The sequence below is a fragment of the Muntiacus reevesi genome, chromosome 2 (assembly GCF_963930625.1).
Source record: "Muntiacus reevesi chromosome 2, mMunRee1.1, whole genome shotgun sequence".
NCBI lineage: Eukaryota > Metazoa > Chordata > Mammalia > Artiodactyla > Cervidae > Muntiacus > Muntiacus reevesi.
Window position 1 is genome coordinate 278,804,721 of NC_089250.1, and position 12,917 is coordinate 278,817,637.

Sequence of the window (12,917 nt, forward strand, 5' to 3'; positions counted from 1 at the left end):
CTCCGCAGACCCAGCAGTTAGACCGATTGTGGAATGCAACATAAGAGTGAGCCCAGGACAGGAAGGCATTGTCTTGAGGATCAAACGGCAGACTCAGGATTTCTGGAGTCAGCAGAAGTAGGCTGACACAGATTATCAGGCCCATCTTGTCCTGAAGGATCCCGGACGAGCCCCCAAGATGAAAGGTTGTTACTGAACGATGAGACGTGGGATTCTTGGCCTCCGGAGGAGATGAATTCAATCCGGGGCCAGAGACGAGGCTGGATCGCTCAGAGCTTTTGTGTAATAAGGTTTTATTAAAGTATAAAGGAGATAGAGAAAGCTTCTGACATAGGCATCAGAAGGGGGCAAAAGAGTACCCCCCACTAATTTTATTTTTAAGCAGTGTGAGTAAAACTGACCTCTCCAGAGTGGCCTCTCGATTGTCTGCCCTGTTTTGAATCTCTCTCCAGGACCTACCCGAGGATCTTTGTTGAGGACAACTGCTTTCTCCCTCTGTCCTCCTGGCTGCTGAATATGAAGAGCCCAGTTAAGAGATGTTTTCAGTTCATGTGCCACGTGGTTTTTTTGTTATTTTACTAGTTTAGTTCTTTTTCCCCTTTGGAGTAAGCTTGATTTCTGTTGTTCTGTTTGCTTTGGGCTTACAGGAACGTGATTGAGCTCTACACAGATGTGCACCTATTCTGTTCTTCTCAGGGGTCTTTTCCCATATCGGTTCTCGCAGTGTGTTCAGTAGACTTCCTTGTGCTTCAGTAGGTCCTTTTGTTTTATCTTTGATAATAGATAGTGTGTGTGTGTTAATCCCAACCTCTTAAGGTCTCCCTTCCCCTACCTTTTATTTTAATTATCATAAATGGGTTTTCTCAGTCCATGTGTAGATGGACCAGCTACTCTTCATTTTTCTATTGATGGACATTTTAGTTGATGCTGTCAATATTGTCAATAGCGCTGCCTTGAAAATAGAGTTGCAAGTATCATTTTACATTATGATTTTCTCTGGCTCTAAGGCAAGGGGTGGGCTTGCCAGATCATGTGGCAGCTCTATATTTACTGTTTTAAGGAATCTCCATACTGCTTTCCTCTGTGGCCGCACCCACCCATTTCCCTCCCTGCCCACACTGTAGGAGGATTCCTTGTTCTCCTCACCCTCGGCAACACCGAATCTCTGCAGCTCTTTCGGAGGATGGCCATTCTGAGCGGTGCGAGTTGAAATGTTGCTGCAGTTTTGATTGGCATTTCTCTAACAGTGACGCTGAGCATCTTTCATGGGCTTTATGACTATCTGGATGCCTTCTTAAGACAAAGGTCTGTTTAGATCTCTGGCCTGTTTTTCTATTGAGTTGATTGTTTTATGATACTGAGCTGAATAAACTCTTTGCTTGTTTGCAGGTGAATCAATTGTTCTTAAATTTTATCACAACCATTTTTCCCCATTTGAGGGTTGTCTTTTTCTTTCATTTAGAATTTCCCTTGCTGTGCAAAAGCTTTTGAGGTTACTTTTATTGGGTTTTGTTATTTTTCATTTTTCTAAGAGTGAAATCAAAAAGTTGCTGTGATTGATTTCAAAACCTCTTCTGCCCATATTTTCCTCAAGAAGTTTAGAGTATCCATCCCTCCATGTAGCTCTTTAAGATATTTGGAGTTTCTTTTCTGTATAAGGTTAGGGAGAGACATAATTTTATTCCATTTTCCCTTGTTTAAGAAATCTCCATACTGTCCTCTGTTCTGGCTGTTTATTTACATTGCCAGCATCAATATAGGAGAATTAATGTTCCCCCAAAACCTCTCCACCATTTACAGTTTGTAGACTTTTTTTTTTAAGGTGGAAAGTGTATTTTACTTTATTTTTAAAATTGATTTCTTTATTTTAATTGGAGGCTAATTACTTTACAACACTGTAGTGGTTTTTGCCATACATTGACATGAGTCAGCCACGGGTGTACGTGTGTCCCCATCCTGGACCCCCCTCCCACCTCCCTCCCCACCCCATCCCCATGGCTGTCCCGGTGCACAGGCTTTGAGTGTCCTATTTCATGCATTGAACTTGATGATCTATTTCAAATATGGTAATATACATGTTTCAATGCTATTCTCTCAAATTATCCCACCCTGACCTCCACCCACAGAGTCCAAAAGTCTGTTCTTTACATCTGTGTCTCTTTTGCCATCTCCCATATAGGGTCATCATTACCATCTTTCTAAATTCCATATATAAGCGTTAATATATTGCATTGGTGTTTTTCTTTCTGATTTACTTCACTCTGTATAATAGGCTCCAGTTTCATCCACTTCATTAGAACTGATTCAAGTGTGTTCTTTTTAATGGCTGAGTAATATTCAATTGTGTATATGCACCACAGCTTCCTTATCCATTCATCTGCTGATGGGCATCTAGGTTGCTTCCATGTCCTGGCTATTATAAACAGTGCTGCGATGAACATTGGGGTGCATGTGTCTCTTTCAGATCTGGTTTCCTTGGTGTGTATGCCCAGAAGTGGGATTGCTGGGTCATATGGCAGTTCTATTTCCAGTTTTTTAAGGAATCTCCACACTGTTCTCCACAGTGGCTGTACTAGTTTGCATTCCCACCAACAGTGTAAGAGGGTTCCCTTTTCTCTGCACCCTCTCCAGCATTTATTGTTTGTAGCCTCTTTGATAGCATCCATTCTGACCAGTAGGAGCTGGTACCTCATTGTGGTTTTGATTTGCATTTCTCTGTTAATGAGTGATGTTGAACATCTTTTCATGTATTTGTTAGCAATCTGTATGTCTTCTTTGGAGAAATGTCTGTTCTTTGGTCCAATTTTTATTGGGTCATTTATTTTTCTGGAATTGAGCTGCATGAGCTGCTTGTATATTTTTGAGATTAGTTCGTCAGTTGCTTCATTTGCTATTATTTTCTCCCATTCTGAAGACTGTCTTTTCACCTTGCTTATAGCTTCATTCATTGTGCAAAAGCTTTTAAGTTTAATTAGGTCCCATTTGTTTATTTTTGCTTTTATTTTCATTACTTTGGGATGTGGGTCATAGAGGATCCTGCTGTGATTTAAGTCAGAGAGTGTTTTGCCTATGTTCTCCTCTAGGAGTTTTATAGTTTCTGGTCTTATGTTTAGATCTTTAATCCATTTTGAGTTTATTTTTGTGTATGAGGTTAGAAAGTGTTCTAGTTTCATTCTTTTACAAGTGGTTGACCAGTTTTCCCAGCACCACTTGTTGAAGAGGTTGTCTTTTTTCCATTGTATATCCTTGCCTCCTTTGTCAAAGATAAGGTGTCCATAGGTTCGTGGATTTATCTCTGGACTTTCTATTCTGTTCCATTGATTTCTGTCTTTGTGCCAGTACCATACTGTCTCGATGACTGTGGCTTTGTAGTAGAGTCTGAAGTCAGGCAGGTTGATTCCTCCAGTTCCATTCTTCCTTCTCAAGATTGCTTTGGCTATTCAAGGTTTTTTGTAGCTCCACACAAATTGTGAAATTATTTGTTCTAGTTCTGTGAAAAATACTGTTGGTAGCTTGATAAGGATTGCATTGAATCTCTAGATTGCTTTGCATAGTATACTTATTTTCACTATATTGATTATTTCAATCCATGAACATGGTATATTTTTCCATCTGTTTGTGTCATCTTTGATTTCTTTCACCAGTATTTTATAGTTTTCTATATATAGGTCTTTTGTTTCTTTAGGTAGATTTATTTCTAAGTATTTTATTCTTTTCGTCACAATGGTGAATGGAATTGTTTCCTTAATTTCTCTTTCTGTTTTCTCATTGTTAGTATATAGGAACTCAAGGGATTTCTGTGTGTTAATTTTATATCCTGCAACTTTACTATATTCGTTGATTAGCTCCAGTAATTTTCTGGTGGTGTCTTTAGGGTTTTCTATGTAGAGGATCATGTCATCTGCAAACAGTGAGGGTTTTACTTCTTCTTTTCCAATCTGGGTTCCTTTTATTTCTTTTTCTTCTCTGATTGCTGTGGCTAAAACTTCCAAAACTATGTTGAATAGAGGTGGTGAGAGTGGGCAACCTTGTCTTGTTCTTGACTTTAGGGGAAATGCTTTCAATTTTTCACCATTGAGGACAATATTTGCTATGGGTTTATCATATATGGCTTTTATTATGTTGAGGTATGTTCCCTCTATGCCTGCTTTCTGGTTCACAAGTCTACAGCATTTCTCTTCATAACAGCCCATTTCCAAGAGAATTTGGGTTTGCCAGTATCTGAGTTCCCAATACACTGTGAACTTTTTCCCAATATTGTATACTATGTGTCTTTGCAGGAATCAGGATGTCGATAAACCTTGTCTCTCCACAGACAGAGAGATCCCTAGAGTTGGGCAACATGACAAGGGTCCAGGAATTCATCTTGCTGGGCTTGTCCACGAGCCCAGAAACAAGGGAAGTCCTGTTTCTCGTCTTCCTGATCCTCTACCTGCTGACCCTCCTGGAGAACGCCCTCATCGTCTTCCTCGTCTGCAGCCACGCCGAGCTCCACAAGCCCATGTACTTCTTCCTGGGCAACCTGAGCTGCCTGGAGATGTGCTACGTGTCCGTGACCATGCCCAGCCTGCTCGCGGGGCTGTGGACGGGACCCTACCACGTGCCCTTCACAGCCTGCATGACCCAGCTCTTCTTCTTCATCGTCCTCATCTGCACAGAGTGCACCCTCCTGGCCTCCATGGCCTATGATCGCTATGTGGCCATCTGCCGCCCGCCGCACTACCCGCTGCTCATGCGGCCCCAGGTCTGCCGGGGCTTGGCCAGGACTTCGTGGCTTGGTGGGCTGCTGGTCTCGGCGGTCAAGACAACATGCATTGCCAGCCTATCCTACTGCGGTCCCAATGTTCTCAATCAATTTTTCTGTGACGTCTCCCCGCTGCTCAACCTGTCCTGCACCCACGTGGCCCTGACCGAGCTGGTGGACTTCCTCTCAGCCATCGTCATCCTCTGGGGCTCCCTCCTGGTGGCCATAGCCTCCTATGTGGCCATTGGCAGGGCCGTGCTCCGCATGCCATCAGCAGCTGCCCGGCGCAAGGCCTTCTCCACCTGCGCCTCCCACCTGCTGGTGGTGGGCATCTTCTACTCGGCGGCCCTCTTCATCTACTGCCGCCCCAGCCGCATCAGATCCATGGACCTCAACAAGGTGCTGTCGGTCATCTACACGGTAGCCACGCCCATGTGCAATCCGGTCATCTACTGCCTGCGGAACAGGGAGGTCCATGCAGCCCTGCTCAGAACTCTCCACTCGACTTGATCCTGGTTGGGACATTAACCCCCATCTCCTAATTTACATTTTCTCATGGCTTGAAACACCTTAAGGGATATTGGAAAAGCAAGTTACATACTGAAGGAATACATTTCTCACTTCTCATTATTGCTCACAAAGAAAGTGAAAGTGTAAGTCACTCAGTCATGTCCAACACTTTGTGACCCCATGGATTATAACTGGCCAGGCTCCTCTGTCCATGGAATTCTCCAGGCAAGAATACTGGAGTGGGTTGCCAGTTCTTTCTCCAGGGGATCTTCCTGACCCAGGGATCAAATCCAGGTCTCCTGCATTACAGGTGGGTTCTATACTATTAATATATATTAAGGCTATCCAAGAAGCCTTAATATATGTACGAATTTGAAGCAATCCATGACAAGATCATAGCCACCCAAGGGAAACGTGAACATTGTCTATGAGAAAGTAGATCATCAAAGATGACTGATAAGTGGCTGGTGACCCTGATGACAAGATGTTTTACTTTATGAGTAAGCCAGAAAAGTAAATCTAACCATCTCACCAGTTTTATTAAGGGAATATTGACAAATATTTATTTCCTAAATGTGTCTATATGTCCCCACAAGTAGAAATAAATATGTACAAGGACATTCATTGGATCTTTGCTTGTAAAGAAAAATAATAGGAAACAGCCTACATGTCCATCCAGTGCATAAATTAAAAATAGTACATTCATTGTAAGATAAGCATTAGGCTGTTAAAAAGAAATCAGTTTGTATGTTTTGACATGGATATTTGGTTCATATATATATGCTAAATTAAAAATAAAATAAAATGTAGTATGAAATAGTTTTGTATTTTTCTAAATTAACTTTTAAGTTTACAAGTGTACATTGAGCCAGAAGACCATTTTCTCTGCTCTTCAGATGCCCTGGTGCTTCTCAGAGCAAGTTGTGAACATGTGTTTCCATGAGAACATGCACCCTAGGATTGATTCAATGAAGGCAGGAGCAGTTTCTCGTTCATCTTTGTTTTTTTTTTTTTTAATTTTTGGCTGCACCCCATGGCATGAGGGACCTTCGTTCCCAGACGAGGAATGGAACCCTTGCTCCCTGCACTGGATGTCCAGGTCTTACCCACTGGACCAACAGGGAAACCCCTCTCACCCATCTTTATACTCCAGGCTCCAGGCACAGAGCTAGGCATTTGAGAAGGGATCCGTGAATGCACGATGGCCTCAACTAAGGGTGGGTCTGAGGCTGACTTTCCTCTTGTGTGTGTGTGTGCTAAGTCGCTTCAGTCATGTCTGCGATGTTTGTGATCCCATGGACTGTAGCCCCCCAGGCTCCTCTGTCCATTGGATTCTCCAGGCAAGAATACTGGAGTGGGTTGCCATTTCCTCCTCTAGGGGATCTTCCTGATCCAGGGATCTAAGCCGAGTCTCTTACATCTCCTGCACTGGCAGGCGGCTTCTTTACCACCAGTGCCACCTGGGAAGTCCTCTCCTCCCCTAAGCCTCTGAAAAGTTATAAAAAAAAAAAAAAAAAAGATTCCTCTTCCCAAATCCACAGAGATGGGGGAAGTCTCTGAGGTCCAGAGCGCCAGCTTAAGCCTGCCTCCTTCTCACTATGAGGGCAGTCCCCTTAGCAAGTCAGAGCATCCAGAACAACGGAGAGAAACAAGGGTGGGGCGGTTGGTTGAGGTGGGTGCCTCACTCAAGACCAGGAGCAGATCCTTCCAAGATGGACTGGAAGGTCATTCCTCTGTTCGTTGGCATCTCCTCCTCTGGGCAGGAGGCCGACCTGCCTGAACACCAGAGCCTCCTCCAGCTACAGCATCAGCAAGAAGGGATCTGTACCTTCTGTCTTTAAGCCATCAGGTGAGGGAACAAAGTCCTTATGGGTGCAGACAAGTAACAATGGAAAGACGTGATCTTTATAGAACACCCAAGGCATACCTCGTACCAACTCTAAAAGTTTGTACCTGTCTCTATAGAGAGCATGGACATGTTCTACCAGACATGACTTCTCTGGGCAAGTAGGTCAAGTGTATTCGTGAAGAAAATCCAGCTACTAAGGGAGCAATATCCTGAAAGTCACGTCTATCTGGCTCCGAAGTGGTTTTCAACCACCATGTTTTACCACCCCAAGAGATCAGGTATACAGTAGCTACTATTATATGAACTTGATAAATTCTAAGGGAAGAAAAATTACCTATACGTTACAGATAAGGAAAAGGAAGCTAATGGATGAAGTAGCTTTCAGTCACTGTCTGAGAGTTGTCAGTGTCGTTGTCATTGTTGTTCAGTCGCTCAGTCGTGTCCGACTCTTTGTGATCCCACGGGCTGCAGCACACCAGGCTTCCCTTCATTATCTCCTGGAGTTTGCTCAAACTCATGTCCATTGAGTCGGTGATGCTATTTCAGTCGTAGGTTGTTAGAACAAATTAAGTGAAGCAATTGATGGCACATCGCAATACCAAATAAATTACAATTTTTGTCACTTAGGGTCTGAGAAGCACTGGGCCCACTGCTTGGCACACAGAAAGAGCTTAATATATAGTAATCATGCTGGCTACTACATCTGCCATTATAACCTGTGTGCTGACTGGAGTATTAGCATTAAATGTTTACAATAACCAGGATGGGTGGATAGAGTGCATTGTTTACAAATACTATAGCTTTTTCCTTTTCCCTTGTTGGACATAAGACTTTAGGCAAGCCACTTTTACTTCCTGAAGCTCAGTGATCCCCCTTGAAAAATAAGATAATGAGAGCAGTTCTTACAGGTTCCTTGAGGCAAATGAATAAAATAACATGAAAAACTCCTAGCACGGTGCCTGGAATGCCATGTTGAAGAATAGACTTCAGAAACACTCTGATCTTTGCTGCATTGTTCATTGTGGCAAATGACTGCAAAACTCTTACACTGCCAAGGCTTCACGTGGACCAGTCCTTGGCCAACTATCCATCCTCATCTCTTTCTGTTCTTCGTGTTCTCTAAGACCAGTCTAAAGTGTGTCCAGTATTTTGCCTGAAGCGTCTTGACTGTGGACATCTTTGCCCCCCAAGCATTTTTGCCACAATGATTTTCACTGCATAACTGATGGTCTGTTTTGCAATGTGTGTGTGGCGTCTGACTCTTTGCAGTCCGTTGGACTGTAGCCCGCCAGGCTCTGCTGTCCATGGGATTCTCCAGGCAAAAATACTGGAGAGGGTTGCCATTTCCTTTTCCAGGGGATCTTCCCGACCCAGTGATAGAACCAGCATCTCTTGCGTCTTCCGCACTGGCAGGCGGATTGCTTACCCATGAACCATTGGGGAATAAAAGATTAAATGACTGGCTGACAGTTTGACATAAATGATTCAGCACCAAAGTCTGTCTCACCTGTGACTGATCCTGGGGTTGTCACTTCCCGGCTGTGAGGTCGTGGGGCAGCGAATTGACCTGTCTGGGCCCCACACATGCATTTTTGCATAGAACTGAGAGGATAACCAATAGGAAGGCCAGAGGTCCCCAAGCAGCAGGAGGAAATAAACTGCAAATGGCAGACTTTTTTTCCCCTTTTCTGCTGATGAAACTGGTTTTGGCTAAGACTACCATTTGTTTTTTCTTTTCTCAAACCTTGGGCTGATAATGGCTCAACAAACCAGTACTCATGCCAATTGTTTTATGGCCAGGGATGACACAGCTTGTGCCATTCCATCTCAAAAATGCATATTTTGGGAGAGGGGCCTGGGGAGACTCCCTCAGCCTTGAAGTGTTTCTTTTACCTGATTAGAAGCTTGCTAACAGACATAAAAATGCCTTGTTAAAAATGAGCAAAAAGTGGGCACTCTTTCTGTCCCCTTCTGATGTCTATTTCCGATCTTTGTTATACTTCAATAAAACTTTGCCACACAAAAATCTCCAAGTAGTCAAGCCTCGTCTCTGACCCCAGATTGTAATCCTCTCCTCCAGAGGTCACGAATCCTGGCATAACACACAGCTCGCAGCAGCCACCTTTCAGAACCAAGAATACAACTACAGTTTCTGGCAGTTTACTGGCTCATAGTAAGGGCTCAATGGAATTATAGATGTTTCCATGATTAGATTGTGTGCCCCGGTTTATATCAATAGTTTCCTCTGTGAGCCTCAAGTGCCTTAAGTGTAATGGTGGGGAAATGATGTGCATGCCTGTGTATGATCACACTGATTGAATACAGAACTTACATTTTCAACCTTCTGCTGGAAAGCCAATTCATTTCTGTGGGAATCCCTCTGTGATTCAGCGACAAAGCTGTCCCTTTGTCCTTCTTGAACACTGTAATTGAGAGTCATATAATCTAGAAAATAAAATCACATTAAAGGTAGAGGAATATTTTTACAGAAAGAGGGAACTGACTGTCTTGGATTTTTATTTAGAATACTCATAAATTTTTGTGTGGGCTTCCCTGGTGGCTCAGTGGTAAAGAATCTGCCTGCCAATGCAGGAGATATGAGTTCAGTTCCTGGGTCAGGAAGCTCCCCTGGAGAAGGAAATGGCAGCCCACTCCAATTTTCTTGCCTGGAGAATCCCATGGACAGAGGAGCCTGGCAGGCTGCAGTCTATGGGGTCCCAGAAGAGCTGGACATGACTTAGTGACTAAATAACAACAACAAATTCCTGTTCAGTGTGTAAAGAGAATGGAAAAATTAATTTGGAGAGAATTGTCTTTCAGGACAGAAATGACAAAAAAAATCTAATTTATTTGATACAGCAATTTGCTCTCAATTGCTTCACTTAATTTATTATAACAACCTAACTGGCTTGGCTGGTGGCTCAGTGGTAAAGAATCTGCCTGCAATGCAAGATCTGCAGGAGATTCAGCTTCAATCCTTGGGTTGGGAACATCCCCTGGAGGAGGAAATGGCAACCCACTCCAGTATTTATTCTTGCCCAGAGAATCCCAAGGACAGAGAAGCCTGGCAGGCAATAGTCCATAGGGTAGCAAAGAATCAGTTAAGACTGAAGTGACTTAGCATGCAAGCAACTGGAGGTAAGTGTTATTTTTCCAATTTTCAGTTGGCGTAGTTTGTGTTAAGACCTAGAGTCACTACAGAGAATAAGCAGAATACCCAAGCTGTCTGCTTTCACGGATCTAAAGTGTATTTCTCTGTAACAGTCAATTTCCAAGAGAAGCTGGGCGGCCACTTCACTAGGGCACCCACACGTTGTGAACGTCTTCCTAATATATATATATCTTCCCCCCACTACTGTGCCTCTGCAGAAAACAGAATGTCTGCAAACTTTGTCTCTCTGCAGATGGAGCGGTCCCTGGAGTTGGGCAACGTGACGAGGGTCCAGGAATTCATCTTGCTGGGCTTGTCCACGAGCCCAGAAACAAGGGAAGTCCTGTTTCTCATCTTCCTGGCCCTCTACCTGCTGACCCTCCTGGAGAACGCCCTCATCGTCTTCCTCGTCTGCAGCCACGCCGAGCTCCACAAGCCCATGTACTTCTTCCTGGGCAACCTGAGCTGCCTGGAGATGTGCTACGTGTCCGTGACCATGCCCAGCCTGCTCGCGGGGCTGTGCACGGGACCCTACCACGTGCCCTTCACAGCCTGCATGACCCAGCTCTTCTTCTTCGTCTCCCTCATCTGCACAGAGTGCGCCCTCCTGGCCTCCATGGCCTGTGACCGCTACGTGGCCATCTGCCGCCCCCTGCACTACCCGCTGCTCATGCGGCCCCAGGTCTGCCTGGGCTTGGCCGGGACTTCGTGGCTTGGTGGGCTGCTGGTCTCGGTGGTCAAGACAGCGTGCATCGCCAGCCTGTCCTACTGCGGCCCCAACGTCCTCAATCAATTTTTCTGTGATGTCTCCCCGCTGCTCAACCTGTCCTGCACCCACGTGGCCCTGACCGAGCTGGTGGACTTTCTCTCTGCCATTGTCATCTTCTGTGGGACGCTGCTGGTCGCCCTGGCCTCCTACTCGGCCATCGGGGTGACGGTGCTCCGCATGCCATCAGCAGCCGCCCGGCGCAAGGCCTTCTCCACCTGCGCCTCCCACCTGCTGGTGGTGGGCATCTTCTACTCGGCGGCCCTCTTCATCTACTGCCGCCCCAGCCGCATCAGATCCATGGACCTCAACAAGGTGCTGTCGGTCACCTACACGGTAGCCACGCCCATGTGCAATCCGGTCATCTACTGCCTGCGGAACAGGGAGGTCCATGCGGCCCTGCTCAGAACTCTCCACTCGACTTGATCCTGGTTTTGGGACATTAGACTTCTCCTCATGTCCTGAACGTAGGCAGCTTTTTCACTTTCCTCTATCACTCTCATCAAGAGGCTCTTTGGTTCCTCCTCACTTTCTGCCCTTAGAGTGGTATCATCTGAAAGTCCCTTGGACTGCAAGAAGATCAAACCAGTCCATCCTAAAGGAAATCAACCCTGAATATTTATTGGAAGGACTGCTGCTGAATCTGAAGCTCCAATCCTTTGGTCACCTGATTTGAAGAGCTGACTCACTGGAAAAGACCCTGATGCTGGGAAAGATTGAGGGCAAAAGGAGAAGGGGGCTCCAGAGGATGAGATGTTTACCTAGCATCAACCACTCAATGGACATGAATTTGAGCAAACTCTGGAAGATAGTGGAGGGTAGAGGAACCTGGGGGGTTATAGTCCATGGGGTCTCAAAAAGTCAAACAAATTTAGGGACTGAACAACAACAACGTGTTTTAATTTAAATGTTTTACGATTCCAAATGCCATAATATCAAAGGCAAGTAAAGTGCTGGAGAAATATATTTCCCACTGGGTAGACATGAGCAATCAATATATACTGATTGCTATTGATTGATTATTATAGCAATCAACAGCAAACTCTGAATTACGCTTGTGAAAAAGGAGCAATGTCCACAAGAAAGCAGGTCGTTAAAGATGAGCTGTAATTGACTGGCAACTCACATTACTAGAGGCTCAAATTGACTAGTAAAGGGGGAAATGCAGGTATAACAACCCCATCAGTTTATTCCTAGAAAACAGACAAGTATTCCCCCAACCTTTCTGTATGTTCCGACAGATAGAAATAGATAATACATACAATGATATTCTTTGCATCCTTGTAAAGAAAAAAGAGAAACAACCTAAGTGTCCATCAAAAGTGAATGGATAAAATACATTATACTACATTCATCTGAGGTGAACACTGGGCTATAAAATTAACAGAAACAGATTTTAATATTCTCTTAAAAAATGTTTTTTGACCGCACTCTGCAGTAGGTGGGACCTTAGACCCCTCACCAGGGAACCAACCTGTGGCCACTGCATTGGAAGACAGAGTCTTAACCTCTGAACTATCAGGGAGTCCCAAGAGATAGATGTTTATGTTTGATGTGCAAATATGGTTGAGATATATATGCTAAATAAAAACCATGACAAACAACTACGGGTTTCGTTAGTTTCATTTTTTTGTTTGTTGACCATTATTTTTACATAATTTCAGACTTACAGAAAAGTTGCAAGCATGTTTTTAGCACTCTAATGTATTTGCTGTGGTATTGTCACAAATTGTATGTTCCTCCATTTGTTTGCCCCCTTTTTCTCCCCATCACACCCATTTATTTCTTTCAAAATGATGTGAACATGGTTTAGAGATATTGTACCCTTTTACTCATATACGCTTTAGTGTTTATTTCCTAAGAACAAGGATATTATTTTGCAGTTCAGAGCAGAGGA

At 44.2% G+C, this 12,917-nt stretch overlaps 2 protein-coding genes across 2 annotated transcripts; both read left to right on the plus strand.

The window, feature by feature from the left end:
• Window positions 1-4,288: 4,288 nt before the first annotated feature.
• LOC136157701 (olfactory receptor 6Z7-like) lies at window positions 4,289-5,254 on the plus strand. Its single transcript, XM_065919504.1, has one exon. It carries the CDS (start codon window positions 4,289-4,291, stop codon window positions 5,252-5,254), a length of 966 nt encoding a protein of 321 aa, XP_065775576.1.
• A 5,253-nt stretch (window positions 5,255-10,507) lies between these two features.
• On the plus strand, window positions 10,508-11,446 carry LOC136161820 (olfactory receptor 6Z7-like). Its single transcript, XM_065926934.1, has one exon. It carries the CDS (start codon window positions 10,508-10,510, stop codon window positions 11,444-11,446), a length of 939 nt encoding a protein of 312 aa, XP_065783006.1.
• Window positions 11,447-12,917: the final 1,471 nt, after the last annotated feature.

Bases quoted from the DNA above. Each gene is read 5' to 3' on its own strand.
- LOC136157701 (XM_065919504.1), top strand. From the start codon at position 4,289: ATGTCGATAAACCTTGTCTCTCCACAGACAGAGAGATCCCTAGAGTTG.
- LOC136161820 (XM_065926934.1), top strand. From the start codon at position 10,508: ATGGAGCGGTCCCTGGAGTTGGGCAACGTGACGAGGGTCCAGGAATTC.